General features: G+C 39.5%; 2 protein-coding genes across 14 annotated transcripts in view; one reads left to right on the top strand and one right to left on the bottom strand.

The window, feature by feature from the left end:
* BTBD10 (BTB domain containing 10) overlaps positions 1-1,236 on the top strand; it is a 31,099-nt gene extending 29,863 nt beyond the window's left edge. For all 9 annotated transcript variants that reach the window (XM_005150634.2, XM_031050424.1, XM_034065716.1 and 6 more), the window contains one exon: positions 109-1,236. In XM_005150634.2, coding sequence (XP_005150691.1) covers positions 109-419 — 311 coding nt within the window. In that variant the 3' untranslated portion in view covers positions 420-1,236. The remainder of the gene's footprint in view (positions 1-108) is intronic.
* Positions 1,237-1,520: 284 nt separating this feature from the next.
* Positions 1,521-19,295, bottom strand: part of BMAL1 (basic helix-loop-helix ARNT like 1) — a 47,902-nt gene continuing 30,127 nt past the window's right edge. For 3 of the 5 annotated variants that reach the window (XM_034065711.1, XM_034065713.1, XM_005150635.4), the window contains 13 exons: positions 18,422-18,579; positions 17,252-17,331; positions 16,133-16,225; positions 15,085-15,202; positions 12,812-12,961; positions 11,231-11,477; positions 9,377-9,483; positions 8,905-9,055; positions 8,205-8,293; positions 6,255-6,363; positions 4,477-4,570; positions 2,795-2,897; positions 1,521-2,230 (listed from right to left, as the gene is read on the bottom strand). In XM_034065711.1, the coding sequence (XP_033921602.1) occupies positions 2,070-2,230; positions 2,795-2,897; positions 4,477-4,570; positions 6,255-6,363; positions 8,205-8,293; positions 8,905-9,055; positions 9,377-9,483; positions 11,231-11,477; positions 12,812-12,961; positions 15,085-15,202; positions 16,133-16,225; positions 17,252-17,331; positions 18,422-18,579 (1,660 nt within the window). In that variant the 3' untranslated portion in view covers positions 1,521-2,069. The remainder of the gene's footprint in view (positions 2,231-2,794; positions 2,898-4,476; positions 4,571-6,254; positions 6,364-8,204; positions 8,294-8,904; positions 9,056-9,376; positions 9,484-11,230; positions 11,478-12,811; positions 12,962-15,084; positions 15,203-16,132; positions 16,226-17,251; positions 17,332-18,421; positions 18,580-19,295) is intronic. The other 2 variants (XM_034065712.1, XM_034065714.1) reach the window with 1 other exon arrangement.

Here is a 19,295-nt window from a genome sequence, read left to right as displayed (position 1 = left end):
GACAACTGCTTATCTTCACTGTGCCTCCACACGTTGCCTTTTTGTAAAAGAACCCCTTGACCTGAGCAGTGCAGGAGATGTTAATGTCTCCTGTGCTTGGTTCCTTAGGTTACCCCACGTACAAAGAGAAGGTGAAAAAGCGACCAGGCGGAAGGCCGGAGGTGATTTACAACTATGTCCAGAGACCGTTCATTCGAATGTCATGGGAGAAGGAAGAAGGGAAGAGTCGACATGTTGACTTCCAGTGCGTGAAGAGCAAATCTATTACAAATCTAGCTGCAGCAGCTGCAGATATACCCCAGGACCAGCTTGTGGTAATGCATCCTACCCCCCAAGTAGATGAGCTGGATATTCTGCCTAATCATCCTCCACCTAGTAACAGCGAGATGGATCCCGAGGGACAAAACCCACTGCTCTGATCTAGACTCTTAATAAAACAAAAGCATGCTACTTTAAAGCAACTCTGTACTTGACTCACACTACACTGCAATTCCAGTTTTTTTTCCATTGTGTAACAGTGTTTAGGGTTTTGCAGTGCGGACCTTTGAGAAGACCAAAGGGAGTGCCCAATTGTTTTTGAAAGAGTACAGATCAAACATCCTGGGGTTACAGTTACATACATGTATGTGTTTACCAGTAGGTTTGTGACATGGTGATTTGTATGCTGGACTGTCCTCACTCTGAAGCCCATCAGAAGCAATGGGATGCCAGTGGCTGTTGTTACACAGGGTTAGAATGCGGAATTGGAATTGATAGTAGCACTTTATAAATGGTTGATAAATGGAATTTGAAGCCATTTTTTATAAATGTGTTGCACAATACTAACAAAGTGCTTCTATCAAAAGTATTAAAACTGTAAATAGTTTTGCTCTGAATAGGTTGACCCTTTTAAAGTTATTTTAAATGGTTGAGCACAAAACTACTTACTATTGGGTTTTTGGATTGAGGACATGATTCAATTACCCATGTAACATCTTGTTAAACTCAAAGTTCTTCAGTGAATTTTTTCACTTGTTTGCAGCGTGAGCCATGTTCAGAACTTGTGAACAATGGATAGGGGCTTTATCTTACATTTTGCCTTACCTTAATCTGTTCACAAATATTTATTTAATACATTTTTCATAACTGTCATGAACTAGGAAAATGCAGATGGTTCATTCTTCATTTATTAATGATTGTAAACAAGTTTTTCATGCAAATAAAGTTTCCATTATTTTAATGGGTTTAAATTATCTGTGATTGAGATGAAGTATACAGATGACTTCTGAAAGTAGCTGCTTTTCTTTCCTTGGAGAAGGGTGCTCAGTATTAAGTTACATCCTTGCTTTTCAGGAGGAATCTGGTCATGTCAGGCTATCTTAATCTACCTTACTGTTCCAAGTACAAACTTGAACCTCGAAGTAGGTAACAATAGCGCCTCTTGAAACTTACTGTTGTGGCAAAAATGGTGTCAGTGTATGTAAGGCATTGGTTGTCTTCCTTCTTCCCCCAAAGCTAAAGAAATCATAAATACCAGCTGCTTCTAGCATGCACTGTCAGCAGAGTTTTATCAAATTTATTTATCAAAGTAAATGCTCCATTTTAGAACAAGGGAAACATTTATTTTAAAAATATTTAACTGTCTAATACATTACACTTTAACAATATTTATAGTAAAGGATTCTTACAAGAAAGAATAAACAGCTTTATGGTACAATTAGTATAAGAAATATCCACATGGGGACTGTTTTGCAGTGTAAAAACACACCATACATCTGAAATGGTCATTTGCATATAAAAGCTACCACTGATGCCAGTGAGTTGCACAGTGATTTAAAAAAAATTTCAAACAACAGAATCCAAAATATACAAGTATTGCAAGCTATACACGGCTAACCAAATCAACACAGAACACTGGAGCAGGTTATTCCACTTTGTCTGAAGTTACACATAGTAGGATGAGTTGCATTCTGATACAGCTTTTATGAAATTCATACATAAAAGCTGCTCAGTCAAACAAGTTTCACAGACTGTAGAACTCCACCAGTAAATGCACTTTGATATTTGGATTTCAGAGCCAGGTGCATCATTTACAAGGGCCATGGCAAGTCGCTGAAGTCCACAGGGCCACCGAGGCCTGCGTCTGCTTCAAGAAGGCTCATGATTACTGCCATTGCTGCTTCATCGTTGCTAGGGCTGCTTGATCCTTGATCATTGTCAATCATGTCAATGCCTATATGAGAGTTCTCCCCTGGAAGCATAAATACAATAAGTTACCACAAGTTCAGGGTTATTCACTTGCTGCAGGCACTTGCCATATGACTTGAGGTAAGAGTATCTGAACAGGCTCGGCTATAGTGGGAGTACTAATCCTTTTGATATCCAGGTTCCCAAAGTTCTAAGGATATCACTGATACCTGTGTGCCAGAGGAGAGAGGCTAGGTCTCTCCTCAGAAATGATCAGTATATGAATGACCTCACATGCTATTCCTCAAAATTCAATCTAGACTAGCCTCTGGGTTTTGGCCTAGCCTTTCTCCTTGTCTTCACTTGTTTAAAAGCAGTCGTAAAAGCAGGTAAGGAGTTCAGTTAATTCACACTGATTCAGAAAGAGAAGAGAGGCTTGTAAGTACTGTCTTAAACCAAATTACAACATAAAGTAAACAGCAAAACAGACTGCCAAGCAAACAGTGGCATGTTATGGGCTTTGTGCCTCAGCTATAGCTGGCAGGTAGCAAAAGCAAGTTATTGCTAAAAACCACCACGTTTTTGTGTTTCACTGGTATTGAGGCACCTCAGTGTGACTTGCACTTACCAAGAATAGAGGAGTTGTCAGAATATGGATAACCAGAATTATCTTGGATTTGCCCAGACAGTAACCCAGCTGAAGAAATGTCTGGAGTGCCACCGTTCAAGATCTTGAAAGGAAAAACAGAAGCCACAAAACAGCATGAAATACTGCATTAAGTCTAAATTGCCCTATATTAGTATTTTTTATATATGGAAGATGGGCTTCCTGATACAACACCTACAGCCCAGCTAATCAAACTTGTAAACCAGGAGCTACTTGCTCTGTGTGATACCCATCACGCAGATATGAGATGGATAGTGTATCACCATTAGAAAGGAAATCAAGTTGGTACTATGTGCTAAACTTCTGAAAAGGTCATTGAAAATGCCCTCAGGGGATTTCTGGGGGTTGTCTTTGTAAATGTTCCATCTGCAAGTGATTATAATTACACTGTCTACAGAAACACTTCTGAATTTACAAATATGGTGTATGTGAAGTATTGTCAACTAAGATCCTTAATTTTGGGAGTAAAATTCTCCCAGACAGACTGCATGAGCTGAGCACTGCTCCTGGCAGGCAACTATAACCATGTTTTAGTATGCAGCAGCATGGCCCCAGAGCACCAGAGTTCACCAGAAACAGGAGAATCTTCTCCGGGATTCTTAAATAACAAGAGAATAGCAGAACCTGAGCCGTAGTTTTGTACTGCTCAGAGGTGTGTGCACTGGAAGGTAAGTACTTGGGAGCTCTTGACAGCAATGTCAGATAGAACTTGTGTTGTTTCTAGCAAATACAGTCTTCTAACTAAGGCAATAGTTGGAGGGGGTGGGTCCCCTCTTGGAAATACCCAGCTCTCCATGGGTATTTGCCTTTATTCCATTACAAAAGCCATTACTCTATATGCAGGTGCTGTACTACTGTAGAGCAGAAGGGTAAGAATAACTTCCTAGAATTACATACAACTCTGTTCCAACTGCAAGTTTTATTTCAAAGAACAAAAAGAGCCAGGAATAGACATAAATAGTTGCTTCTGTTATATACACCAGTACAAGCAATTCCTATATATAGTCATAAGTTCTGGGGGAAAAAAGTAAGTCTGAGGCAGTGTTTGAATGCACAGAATGAGGATATGGATAAGTGCTCTTCTTGCCCGTAACTACTATAAACAGCAATTTGCAAGACATAAATGCAGTCAGTACTAGCGTTCAGGTTGTTAAGTATTGGTAATGGTATGTAAGTGCTACTCAAGCAGTCTTAGAATAAGGCATGCTACGTGGTATTGACTTAAACTGTCAGTGCACAGTAAAGCATGCCATTGTCATATTTTGTGCTACAGCAGTTCAGTAAAACTGCCGCGATTCATTTGGGCACTGTGCTCAAACGACAGCACTTCCAGTGTTCGCCAGTATGTGGTGTTAGAGAGTTTTTGGAGGATCAAGGGAGGAGGAGAGCTGTTGCAAGCTCTGTCGAAAAAGAAACATCTACAGAGCAGGGGAGTTCCAAGGCTGCCAGTGTTTTAAGAACGCGTGGTCTCTGCACTTCAGGGAGTACTGTCCAGCCATTTCTACCACCAGGATACTCTGACTTGCTGCCAGGCTTTTTCAGCCACGCAGCCAAGAGGAGTTCAACATCGTGTAATTTTACACACATGATTTCGTGTTGCTTCCCACCACTGCTACAAGACTGGTTGTAAAGCTTGCTCTTACCTTCTTGCCTCCTGGGGAGGATGTGTCGGGTGGTGGTGTGCTGGTAATGTTCAGTGGACTTGAACCGCAGCTAGAAGGTGATGATCCTCTTATCCTAAAAAATGCGTAACACAGGGAATGAATTTGCCAGCAACTTTGAGTCTCAGGCACTAGAGACCTGGAGTTTGAATGCTGACTTTACCATCAGGTGGCATAAGGTGTTAAAAGCGTGACCTTCATTCTGTCATTTTCTCTTTTTTTCAGTGTCACTCAAATCAGCAGTAGCAATGCTTTTATTTGCAGCTCGATACACAGCTGTGTGTCAATTGTCCAGCTTGCTCCTTGCTCTGCAAGCTTCACCTCCTCCCACCCCTTTGCTTTCCCCTGTACAGCCTTCACAGGGAGTCAGAAGGTCCTGGGTACTGAGGAAAGCCTCATCTTCTGTATCTTACTTCAATTTAGACCAGTTAAAGATTTGAGCTGCCTCAGTTGCAGTAACCTGGGCTCCTTAAGTGAGCTACTGCTGCAGAAATAAATTGGACATTTGATAGAGTTAATATTAAACTGCTCAAAGCAGTTTTTTTCACTTCAATTTTCCATAGCTTGATCAAATATAATTTTGTTATTAATGAATAATGTATTAATTGTAGAACCAACAAGGAGGAGGAGCAGTTATGGAGAAAAGCAATGGAAATGGGAATCTCATCCTTGGCAGAGCTCCCCTGGGAAAGCTGAACAGAAGGCAGCTTTGGAAAATAGTAACAGCTGCTGAAAAAGGACTGGAACTAACCCAGGGTCTTGAAATGAAATGAAAACATGGGCGGTGAGCGATACTACTACACTCACTTGAGGCTAAGTGTGTTGCAGCTACTGAAAGGGATAGTTAAGTTTCAAAGTACTGGTTTGGTCTTGGTTTATCTGTGTTTGTTTTTCCTTCCTATTCTAATGTTCCCTTAAACAATGATGCAAACAGTCTCTGGTCTGCAGGAGAAGCAAAAGTATGGGATATGGAGTAAACGTTTTCCCAACCTGCAGCTCAGTATGGCTGAATTACTGCCACTAAACATTTGCTGGATTAGACCACTTTTACAGGACAGAGAACAATTCCAAAAAGGAAGTCCATGAAGAATAGGGACTGTTAGCCAGTAGAAATAAAGTGATACCCACTGGAAGTATCTCTCACCTGTGTAAGGTGGTTGTTCTGTGATGCAGCTCTATGTTACTATAGTCCCTTACTGGAGGATGCTACAAGACTTGTTTAAATCAAGATGTACGTCTTGACTCTTAGAGCGCCCCTGGGAAGGCAGAGCTAGCTTAACCCTTGTGTCCTTGCTCAAAGGGCTGTGGCAGGACAGCACAAGCTGAACCTACACATCTATCAACACTAAAAGCATCTAAGCAAAGTGAAAACAAACTGTGCTTTTTTGGCACAGAGTCAATAGCTTTGGCAGTTGTGCCACTCACACCCTTGAGTCATTGGAAAAAGAATAGCCTGGAAAGGAACTTGTTTCTAGTTAGCTGTTCTTTTTAACTACTGTTTCTGGTAAACAGGTAATTGTCACCATTGCAAAAAAAAACTTCCAGGATTAGTCTGTTACAGCAGAAAGCTGAAAGGCTGTAACTTTTCCATTCTTTCACTATAGGCTTTTTGAGTGCCTCAGGTGTTCTGAGCCACCTGTAGCTGTCTACTGATAGAACACAATCGTATCATTTTGTACTCTGCTTCAAGAAAGCCTTCCTTAATTTTCTCCTGGAGAACAACACTCATTTTCCTCTGACTTCATACCATTTCCTCTCACCTGTGAATCTCCATGATTTCTTCAGCAATCATCCTCCCTATTTTACCTGCCCCGGCTCTTGTTCCACCTGGAATTCCAGGCACAGTAGGATGGGTCCTTTTTGGGCCACCTGTGATAAGTAGAAATCTTCAGGTCATGTAAAAGCTTGCAAACCTTTTCCAAAAATCATCTGCATTTAGATGTCCTTTGACAAGCTGCAGGACCTTCTGAACCCCACTTATTTACAATTCCACCAGCTGGTGAGTACCTTCAAATGTATGGAAAGCCCCAGCTCACACTGAGCTATGCTATGTCTCTCAAACAACCCTCTGCTCCAGCAGGGATGTATCATGCAACACATCCTGACTTTTATTGGAATCTGGGCATTTCAAGCATCTGGTAGCACCTCTTGTGAAGAAGTGGCACACCATTAGCTTGTCAGACCAGCTTTATTCTGTGCCTGAATAGGCTCACCTCCAAAGATGTCTGTTCTTTGTGTAAAGAATTTGCCATTCCATTCCGTATGGGATAAGCCCAAGCTACCCGATGATCATAAACCCCCTGAAGGTAACTGCAAGTATCTAAGAATGGAGGAAAAACATAAAGTCTGAACAGCTAGAAACTCACTGCTACTTTAGCGTGATTTGATACTTGCACAACACTTGAGAGGTAGGGAGGAAGGAGCCTGATATACTCGAAAGCGTAGCAAAGAAAAGATATGTACTGAAAGGGGAAGAAAGCCCCTAGCATTGCTTATCCATAATGGGTACCTGTCACCGTTTAGAAATTGATATTTAACAACAGCAACCCTCAGTATCTTGGCTCAGACTCACCAGGAGGTGATAAGGTTCACATAAAGGGTCATCAGATCCTTAGCAGAGCCAGAACCACTTGTAATTAAACTGCACTTAATTCACTTTTCTAGGACAGGAATTGTCAGTATGACAATATTCTGCATCTGTTTCCTTTTCAAAGGCTACATTGTAAGAAAAAAAGCTTATCTATTAGAGAACAGTTCTCTATTTTTCTCATTCTCAGGAGGCCCAGACACCATGTTATTGCTGTTACTCTACCTTCCATCATGCCTCTCAGCAGCTTCTCTTCCTCTGCTATCAGCTATCTCATGCTTTGCCACCTTTACTTCTCCACAGCTCTGCTTTTTGAACCTCATCTTTCACAAGGAAATGTAACTGAAAAGCTGAAGTCTTGCACTCTTCTAAGTGTACCACATACAACTTAAAATGTAATTCCAGACACGTGTAACATCCTTGCTATACAGTTACAAAGGCATAGCTGACAAGTATTATCTCCCGAATAGGGTCTCTAAAAACAACGGGTCCCAACTCTTCAGCAAGGATCTCAGTATTATCACCATTTTTCATCCACAAGCTGTCACCACATCTTTCTATTCTACCTCAGTTTTATCCAGCTCCAGTAACACTTCATTATTAAGATGTGGTCTGCATTATGCTGCACACCACCTGTTATACAAGATGGTTCAGTGATCTGCAGCATCCATAACCAGCCCATGATGATTACAAGAGGTCCACCTTCATGTGTTGACAGAAAGTCAAACTCAGGGCAGCTGAGGAGTGATAAGCCAAATTACCAACCTGTATTTATGATACATTCCCCCATCTGCACTGACCATGGAACCTCAAGTCACTGTTCGGTGATGTACAAACAGCACTAGCCATGATGCAAACATTTGTCCTCTATGTCAATCCTCCAACCCCATTTATACTTGTTTCTTCTAACTAGCTCATTGTGCATCTCTGACCAGCTTACATCCAAAGCTGGTATTTAAGTTCAACAGGACACAAACTACATTTGCACTTCTTTGCCCCACAAATTATTTTTCTTCAGGACATTAACAAATTCTCAGTGCAAAAGTGCAGCAGATTTGTGCATGTGGGATTAGCTGCTAGCAAGGCATGGCTGCCAATGATTTCCTCAATGTACAGTGGTTACCTTCTCCAGCCTGAAGCACACTGTCCATGCTGTGTGGGGAAGCTGCAAGCTGGGGAAAGGCCGAGTCTCCACTATCAAGAACGTTGGCACTGTGGATATCAAGAATTAAAAGAATCAGTGAAAGAAAAGCCCTGTGTAACAGTCTCTCTGCCAGCGCGTCAGAATGGAATGCTTCAGGGTGTAAGCAGTTTGTGAGTCACTATCACCTCTGTGAAAGCAACACTGTGACTGACACCAAAGCTAGATAAACAACCAAAATAAACCACCATGTTATGATTCAAAGTGGGCAACACAGAACCAAACTGCTTCTCTCCTAAGAGAGTTCCTCTACAGCAGCTATTCTACTGCAAAGCCACTGCACTTGTACAGAGCCCTCAAGGAAAAAGAAAAGCGCAGGAAAAAGCATATGAAAGCAAAGAACTGCACCTCCTGTAAGTCCCTACAAAGACTGGAATCCCAGGTTTTCCCAAAGAAAGAAAGTGTTTGTATTTCTGCAGGCTTTAAAATAAACACATCACACACTAAACTATTGTAATTATTAAACTAATTGCCTTCTCCCCCAGGATGCTGTTCTGGGTGTTATCTGGAGAAGACCCCTACTGTCATACAGAAGACGTGCACATATTTAGGTCAAAGCACATCTGAACACAGGGTAAAGCGTTCGGCATCTATCTGCAGCTGTTAAGAGAAGAATACTTACGAAACGACTGTGTTTGTTGAGACAATGTATTCTACTTCTTTGGTCCAAGGGTTCATGAAACTGAACCAGCGACTCCGCAATGTAATAAAAGAGCCATCTTTTATTTTGAACTTGTAGCAGTTAGTTGTTATTTTTTCTCTTGTCTGCAAAACTGAAGACAGGCAAAAAGCAAGGAACCTTGTGTCAAACAGGCACCAGGAGTACATGAACAGAGTCCTTATCTCCCTTCACCCCTTAATTAGACTGCCATTTCTGCAGACACTGGCCACAACCAACCAGAACCTCATATATTCACTAAAAACCCATGGAAGTCAAAGATAATCCTATTGTTTGGCACAGGCCACACAATGTTCTTGACCAAAGCATTTGCAAACAGAGAGATATCCACATCTTTTCAAGTTTGGTTTTCTTAATACACAATTGTTCCTGGTTGGATTTACAACATTTCTTTACTGAACTATTACAACCATACCTTGCCTATGACATTCTGCAAGATGTCCTATATCATCTTGATGAAAATATTCGTAACATGAAGTACCTAGAAGTTCCTGGGGTAAGTATGCCAGAATGGCTGTTGCCCTTGGGAAAAGGAAGGAGAGGGAGAGAAAATAAGAGGATATCATTAATTTCAAGTTGACGGCATCATTACTGACAGATTACTTAAACTCACACTGACAGTGGGTAAGACTTGACTAATGTGGAAATGTGTTTTCAGCTTTGAAGGTAAAAACACCAAAAAAGTCATTAATATTCTTTTTAATTCTCAGGTAATTATAAAAGTAGGAAACACCAGCAGGTGTAATACCCTCAGGTATTACATTTGAAGTACCACCACTGGAAGGGCTGTAAGACTTTCTAAATAGCTTTGAAGGTACACTATAATGTTGAGAATTTAAACCTGAAGAGGAAAAGGCAAAGCAGCACTGGAGGTAAGTGTCAGTGAGCTATCCAACAGCCTAGCATGAACTGAAAGTGTCACTCCCGAGGAACGTAAACAACAGCTCGAAAACCATTAAATAAGAGTGTATGTGTTTAAATCCAACATTTTGAGTCTTACTATTTCAGAAATTCTTCAGAATTACCCACCTGCAGAATACATCTGATCTTTTGAAAGTGAGAGCCGCTCACAAACTGCCATACCTTGGTATGACAGAACAGCACACTCTGAGCAACAGAAAGGCTAGGAATGCCCTCACAGCTCCCTCTGTGACCACGAGCTCTAAGCACTAATGCTGAAGAGCTGGTACGTTAAAAAGCTTTCCTTCAAAGTAAAAACAATCCCCTCCAAAGAGCTCAACCAAAGCCTGTAACCCCCCAAACCCAACCATCCAGACAGCATTCAGATAGATTCTCCTTACTGTGCTTCCTCTCAAGACTATCTACTCTATTTCCTCTCAAAATCCACAAACTCAGCTGACGGACCAGACACATCCCTAAACAAATCCCAGCAGGCAGATTCTGTCAGCATTTGGAGCCTGGGCTTTTCTATGCTGTAAGCAACTAAACTTAGGCCACAGTCAACCTGAAACAGCCTCATCTGAGCAGTCTCAATCCATCTTGACAAGGCAGGAAATGAAACAAGCTCTCTCCAACCAACCTTGTATAACTCCTCCATTAGCATCCTTCATCCACCTTTTTTCCCTTAACAATGCCAGCTATTTTGAAGGAAGACACACGTCATGTGTCTCTGCTATTTAAGAAAATACAAGCAACTTCTTTTGAAAAAGATAAAAATTAGCCTTTTGAATAACATCAAATTTCTGTTTGAAAGAAGATACCACACCAGTACAACTTCTCAAGCCTTTTCCACTAAGTAAAGCTTACAAAAAGCTTGCTTTCTAAGAACTACAAAGGAGTATTGTACTACAGAAGTACTAATTCAGCAGAATGCATCCAAGTATATAGTTCATAAAGGTATATACTACCAAAGCCTAATGCAGCCTGTATAATAGCTGAACTATGTAGTGCTTGCCAAAGTTTTCAAACCACAAGAGAAGTAGTAATCACAGTTCTGTTTCAAGATAAGACAGCAGATTCTTCTGAAGATTATATGCATACATTCCAAACCGGATTCCACTTAACAAATGGGCAGAAATAATCCCTGGATTACTCTAATAAACCATATTTTGGGAAGTTTGGTTCTTTTTTTTAATTGAACCAGTAATACTGTATAAATACACAGGAATAGCTTTGAACGTAGTCTCAAAAAACAAAATAACCTGCAGTGAGGATGTAGTAAAAAGTATTTACACTGCTTCAAGTAAAGCAGCCAGTAAAGCAGTGCTAGACACTGACTTATTGTGGAAGATATTACAAGTATCCTTACCTCTGATCTACAAAAACAAACTTCCCATCTATTGCGTGTCGAGAAACATACTCTGTGGGTTTCACCCTGATCTCACCGTTGACTGGCTGGGGTACTACGTGAGGATGCAGCCGTCCAATTGCAACAAGACAGCTTAAATTACAACCCTCGTTATCCGGTTCATTATCTTCATCCAGTCCCATTTTTGTTGGAGGCCAGCTTTTTAGATATCCTGTACTATGAATAGTGCAAAAGCTTTTGCGGTCTGCTGCAAAAAGAAAACAGGAAAAAACAAAACAACAAAACCCAAAAAGAGCAGTTAGGTCACGGATACTGCTTTGGAGAGCTTTTTCTCAGTTCTGCTGATAATGCATCTCCTATCTTATCCAGGAAATTTGGGACACTGTTCACTAAGGGATTTTTCAGTACTCCTGCTTCAATGCAGCTAATCTGAGATAATGTGATATACAATTTATCTCTGCAAAACCATGGTTGGTACTGAAACACTACACAGTTGGGACCAAGGTTGCTTTTCATAATCTTTAAGTAGAAATTGCATCATGTTTTATTATTTCAGCAAAGGACGCAAACCATCTCAAGGATTGTTTGAAGAAATTAATATACTAAATAAATAGGATGCCTCTTTCAGCTTAACATGAGGCTCCTACAAAAAACAAGAGCAATTTATTTGCCAGAATAGACACTGTTTGGAGTATACAGGGGATAGCTCTGCATATAAAGGTGAGGATGAAGATTCACAATGACAAGTAATACAAAAGGAGAACTCATATTCCTCAGCACTGAGCAGGCCTTAAAACTGCAAGGATGACTTTGCTAGAGAGTCAAAGGTGTATGCCTAACTGCACAAAGTGTTTTCCTCAGGGCTGCGCAGAAATCTGCATCTGAAACCAGCAGGAAGTACTTGGAGCAGCTGTCACATCCCGAGACAAAACACTGCAGTTAACTTATGGTCTCTAGCTGACATGTTCCACCTTAATACCAAATGTATCCAAGGTACTCAAAGAAGAAACTTTCAAATGTGATCTAAACATATATTCCAACATGTCTAGAATAATATCCTGCAGAGCAAGAAAATACTACCAATTTTGATAATGTTGTGACCGAACAATTCTGGTGTAGATGCTGTCTCCAAATGTACCAAAACCACAGATGAACTCAGAATAAACTGATTTTTTAAGCTGGATATCCATCCAAACATCACTTGTCAAAGATGGAGCAGAGAAAGAGAGTAACAACTCTCCTTTGTTGCAGACATTCACTAGAAGGTCAGGATTCAGTATGATATGATCAATGTCTGAAGAAGATGCAATAACCACACCACAACTGCCAGCATAAAGTACTTGCAGAAATGTCAAGAAAGCAGAGAGGAGAATTTGGCTGTATATGCTAACACAGTGTGTAGGAGCTACTGGGAGGTGGGTGGGGTAAGAAAAAGGAACAGACCTAAACAGAGTTCAATACATTAATAGGAAACACTGACAGTGTTCAATAAATGTAAAACATTTAAGCACTGCAAATGAGCAATTGTATGAAAAAAGGCTGATAGTCATAACTTTTGTCAATAAAATACATAATTGTTACCTTTCTTCTTTGAACAGGTTGAAGGAAAATCCTTTTCTTCTACTTTCACCGAAGGTCTGTTGCACTTCATCCTACAAAAGAAGGACCGTCTTGCTCCAGAGCACAGTCGTGATGGCCCAGGCGTTATATCTGTTTTAACTGGGAGTCCAGCTGTAACAAAGAGAGGACAGTGAGGAAGCCTTCTTCTTCAGGTACAACATTAACCATACAAAGGATTATATCATACTGCCCAACTGTACAAAGTTTCAACTTTGCTGGGACTTGCACAGAAGTCATTTTACATCCCCCTTCAGAAACAGAAGTTCTGTCTTGGAGATTTTCATGGAATTGAGTATGTGCAGGACTCAGCTGACGACATCAACATTATAATTTGTGATTAGATCTTCTAGTGTGAAAATAATGATGCAAGCTGAAGGACATGGGATTCTAAATGCAAAGATTAGCAAAAGATTGTACAAATCCACAAGTTTTGCAATAAATTGTGATTTCTTTGAACACCAATCAACTGATCAAAATAGAGATTATTTACCCCAACCAGAGCAGTACTTCATACATAGTCACTCAATAGGGCCCTGCCCCTTCAGACTGAAAGGCTTTTCTATCACAACACCCATTCAGAGATCACATATGCACATATAGAGCAGAAACAGCACAGTGCCGTTTCAGGTCCATTCCCTGGTATGATTTTAGACATCAGTTTTCACTGTTACGATGGCCGGTGGAAAAAAGGCAGCAGTGACCTACACAGGTGCTACAAATCCCCAAGACCACTGGTTATAGGTCTGAAATCTCTCCAGCCTCAAAGCAATAAATGCATATGACCATACCCTAACACTAAGTCCTGACCTTTGTCATATTCTTGCTGGAGATTCTTAGATTCTCTTCTGTTCTGTGGACATAACCGGAGAAACAAAGTACCAAAACACACATCAACTCTGGGAGCCAACAGCAGAGTGCTGGTACAAACTGAGCTCCAGGAAGATGGCTGGCATGCATCAAGAACATGGGTATCTGCAATGCCAGTGATGAAGCTGGACCTCCAGGGGACAGTGCTCCAAGAGCTGATGGAGGATTTAAATCACATAGCAACTTTTGCTATGCACTTCAACCATTTCTGCATGGTGTTATGTATAAACAAACAGCTACCAACATGTACAAAAACTTCTAGGGCCCTGAAGGCATTTAATGTAAGGAGGTAAACAATGATGCCAAAGTGTAAAGTGTGCCTCCCTTAAAATTAGAATTGACTCAGGTCACAACAAGGAGGTCAGGCTGTCCTGCAACCACATGCACTTGAAACTGCTGTTCAGTAGTGAGAGTACAAGCCGTGCCTGAGCCACTCATGCCAACATAAAAATAAATACGTCCATACATATTAGTACTCTTTAAGAATATAGGCTCTTGAAATTCTACCAATCAGTCTACCATAGCAGATGGGAATACTGTAATTCACAGTATTTATTTCTGCCGTAACTTTGTCAGAGGCACACCAAAAAAAGGAGCCAGCACTGGATATACATGCTTGACAACCAGACAAAACCAGGAGCCAGAAAAACTTCAGCTGATCCAGCTGGAGCCTCTAGGGTCTCTGCCCTGGAATGATCTCTCTTGGCTTCAATTTCTGAAATTGAAATGGTGGCTTCTTGAAGATGACATTCTAGAGGTTTGTGCTCCTGACAAGCATGAGACTTAATGACCTGGAAGTCTGGAGTTGTAAAATACCACCTTCTACTCCAGCAATGCAGATTCCTGTTAAGAAAGTGAATTAAACACCCACTCACATCAAAAGCAGCAGAGATACAGAACAACTTTAAAATATCAGAGTGGAATAGAGCTAAAATATGGAGTAGGAAATGATTCCAAGGATCAACGTGAAAAAAGCTTTTAAGAGAAAGGTTACGTCATTCATGGAAGTGGCAATAAAAAAAATAAACAAACCAAAAGAATCCTCTATCTTGAAAATATCCAAAATCATACTGAAGTGTATTCTGCCATTGAGAATGATGGATTAGAACAAATCCTTCACAAATCTTAATGGGTAAAACTCTGGTGCTTGGAAAAAAGAGAGGATACCTCACAGGTGAAGCCAGTTAAACTAATGCATCTATTCCGTAACACACACCAAGCCTACCAGTTTCGACATAGCTAGAACTTCCTTGGCATGGCACATAAACCAAACAGCACACCACATACACACTTTTGGCATTAGGCAAATATTCAGCAGCTGTGAATCTGGATACACGACACTATTTTTCAAAGGTGGCAATACTTACTTTTTGCATCTATAAGCCTTTCTCGTGGTGCAGTGTCAGAAGAAGAGAGCTGCTCCTTCACTTTGGCAATATCTTTAGGATGAAGGTAATCAAATAAACTTTGACCAATCAGGTCATTCTGTAGAGATTGAATATTTAGTAAAAAAAGTAATTGTTCAGTATATTTCCTTAACTTTAGCATCTATTGTAAGCAACCCTTTTACATATAGGTCTAACTAAGGACCATTAAATATTCAAGATTCAGGATTTAATGGGAGGTATGTTTATGTTTTTTATTTAAGTTATGACTACATTATATAGTAATTTATTTCACTATTTTCAGTAAGAGCTTAGCAGCAATAGCACGCTCAATCCACCAAACACTCCAGTTTCTCTTCCACCTTTCTTCATGTGCCACACATTTGAAGAAAAAAACCCCAAACCATAATTGCCTACGTTCTCTTCCAGTATCTACAACGTGAGGTGGTATTTAGCATATACCTAACACCAAAGGCTTCCTGAAGAAAACTTTTGAAGCTAATACAGTTTTCAAATTTGACAACAAGGGCAGATGACAGAACAAATTAAGAATCTTATTTACACACTATATGGTGCAAGTTAAGCCTCATGTTAAGCATGTATTAAAATCTTGGCTTTGGTATAATTGCTTCCCGGTTCCCTTCAGTAAGGATTCTAGCAAAACCAGAACAGAAAAAAGAAAACCAAGTAAAAAAATTCATGTGAAGCAACTGGAAGAACCTGAATGTTTTTTCAATATTTGCTTATGCTTCAATTAGATAATGATTTTGCAAGCCTGAGGGTAAATGCCTGATCAGAATGCATCAATCAGCAAGGTAAATTTAGTTCCTTTTCACCTCCTTGGCTTGAAGGAAAAACAGAAACAATCTTCTCTAATGACATGGCAAAGAAAAACCTCTTTCTTTGCAAGAATCTCAGCTTTCAAGACAGACTATTTACATAAATACCCCTCCATATAAACACATAATCATAAAAAAAAAAACTTTTCAATCTTTTAAGGCCTACCATTACTTAAAATAGAAAAGAATACCTGACTGTAGTTGAGGATCTTGAAGACAGATTCTGAAACAAACAGTATTTTCCCTCTGTCACAGCCCACAACAAAAAGAAATCCATCTGCTGCCTAATTGGGGAGGGGGAGAAAGTTACTAAGTTATAAATCCTCACTGCATCGTTATAACCTTTAAAACCACTTTGAATACAGTAAAATTTCTACACTAGGAGAGCCGTCTTAACATTTTGAGATAACTGAGTCAACAGGCAAGATACTAAATTACAATAAAGTTCTTTTAGCATCTACAAACATTTTCTGCATAATTCCGGGCATCATGCCCAGAATGCAAAACCACTTTTACAGAAAAAAAGAATCTATGTCTTGTCCAATACTATTATGATTATGTTTCAAATTCCTTTAAATTAAAATATTATTTCAATTGTATTTATTCTATAGTTCCTCTTTTAGAAACCAAATGTAACCTGGGTATTTACTTATCTGCCTGTAGGCAAGTGATTCCCATTGTGACTCTTTCAGTCACATACAAGCATGCAGCATTAGGCCCTAATTTTATAGCTTTAGAGTCACAATATTGCAGAAATCACATTCTGCATATGCTGCATCTGGACATTAAAGTACACAAGTGCACAAATTACACAAGCTACCAGAAAAGCTTAACTACTGACAAACGATAGATGCTCTTCACTCTGTAAAAGTATACAGTGAGCAGACAAACATACTAAATCATGTTACATCAATGACCTCAAAAAAGGTGTTTGTTATATCATTGTTCACCGAAAATCACTTCAAGGTAGCGAATGACAGAAAGTCTGCAAGGAAACAATTTACGTAATTTTGCTTCAGTCCATGAAACAGCTGGAGATTCTGATGGTTACCATCAAAATACCAGAGTTTCCTCAGATCTTCCTCTTAAATCTTCCTGCTTAAATTAAGAGATGCTAGTCATTGTTAAATCCCATTGACTTTACGCAGAAATTATGCGGAATTATGCAGAAATCTTGTAGATTTCTTCATTATCCTTTATAATCAGAACATTCTTAAGCTGAGACAAAAGGCAGAAAAACACTGGTGTTTTGCTTCGGGAGAGTTATATTCACAGCCATTAATATCTCTTTATTAAAAGTTTAAACATACCCTGAGAATAAGATGCTTTAACTCATCATCTGATAGAAAAGAAGGCTTATAGTTTGCTTCTGTATAAGGGTTTGTAGCACCTAAAAAAAAAACCAAACAGACAATCCCCATATCACAAACTTAACAATACACACTTAAAAGAGCAATTTTCCTTTGGCTCCTTCTTACACTGTTATTCATTACAGGTGTTCTTTAAAATAGAAGTTGCTTTTTGGTTTTGATTTACTATCAACACAAGCTCTGTGGATATTAACTTAAAAAAGGATGAAGCTTTTTTGCTAAACCACAGACACTGCATTATGTAGTAAATGCAAATTAAATGTCTTCTGAGATATAAAAGGGTTCCTTGACATACTTTTTAACCCAAATGCTGTACTATGAAGTATGCATAGAATCAAATGACAGCTGCAGAAGTTAAACCTTCCAAAACGCTAGGATAAATACGCCTGGAAGACACCAAGTCTCCTAGAAACTAGAACAGTGGCTCTTCCTTTAAATTAGCTGCATCACTGTTTTCTCAGGGGCATATTTCTTAAAAGCTCTTTCAAGATCATCATTGATTTCTTATATGAAGTTTCTGGACATACAGAAATCTGCAACAACCCCAATTCTTTCAAACCTGTGTGTTTCCCTTCAGGTGCTTGCAACAGAAACCCATTAAAGACAATAAAATTGAACATTCGAAGTAATCCACATTATTTCACACACAGCTAAAGGTACGAACACAAAATCTCCGAAGTCCCGTAGGAATATTCCTTACAGCTAAAACCTAACATTTTTATCCAACAAGTTTTGCACACTACCTGCTTAAGAGCAGTGCACAAGATTCAACTGTGCACTGCCACTTAAGCCCTTCCCCCAACCTGTCTCAGCTGCCTTCCTTTTGTTGAATCTACTGATGGTACCCAATCAGGTCAAATGATAGAAGATTATTCTTTCTCATCCACAAATTTCCCAGATGGATCAGGATACTGGATCATGAACAACTAAGCTATAAATGAATGCACAGCATCAAATGCTAAGAAAAGTGAGAAGCTGTCCCAAAACGTAATAACTTACTCCTTTAGGCAAAAGGATAGGGAGAGGAAAAAGTACGGCTTTGGGGAAAATACCATTTTGCCATCCTCCTCTAGCCCTGTCCATGCATCCCCTTTACCCCAGTCAACTTACCACGTAATGTTTTCATGTGCTGGACTGCCATTCTCAATACAGTGAGTTTATCTAGCTTCCGAGACATAGCGTTGCATGTTGGTACCAAAGATGCCAGTTCATCTATAAAACTGTTCATTTTATCTCTACGCCTTTTCTCAATTTGACTGTGAGCTTCCCTAAACAAGGAAGGTGGTGAGGAAAAACAGAAAAGCATAAGAAAATAAATCATATTAAAAAATTACAGCCTCCTCCTAATAATTAAGTCACTCTCTTATCCTCATGAAAAGGACATCCACATACAGCATTCTTCAGACATTTTATGTTCATTATTTGGATGAGTAACAGTTATAAGCAACAGGTAAGGCTGCAGCACATGGTTCTAGTTTACCAGAAAACACAAATAACGTTGGCCATACAGTACACTGAATCTGTTCTGAAACAACCCCCTAAACAGTACCAAATTATGTGGAGATTTCTACTGCTGTACACCATTTCTGTTCTTAGCACATACACTGAAACATAACTGGAATCATAAAGGTCATGGATAAGCAAATTTATAAACAGCTAAATATTTATAAGCATCTAAATATTTAATAAAGCATTCAATTATGTATTTGTAATTGGTATACTATATGAATGTACTAAGTATTTAAAACTACCTTTTGCTGTGGCATTATAAGTCTTCTACTCATCCTATAGCTTTCCATTTCAAGTACTTGAGATACCTCTGAACTAAACTCTTCCTAATCAAGAAAAATTATGATAAATACTTAGTAAGTTAATTTTTGTTTTGTTTTTCCATATTAAGGAGTCACTGTCAATACATTCACAACCCACTTACCATTGAGTTTGAGAGAAACAAGATGAAAGAATATAACATTACCAGAAACAC

Source organism: Melopsittacus undulatus, chromosome 8 (genome assembly GCF_012275295.1).
Source record: "Melopsittacus undulatus isolate bMelUnd1 chromosome 8, bMelUnd1.mat.Z, whole genome shotgun sequence".
In the NCBI taxonomy this organism is placed as follows: Eukaryota; Metazoa; Chordata; class Aves; order Psittaciformes; family Psittaculidae; genus Melopsittacus; species Melopsittacus undulatus.
This window is presented reverse-complemented; position numbering and strand designations above follow the sequence as displayed.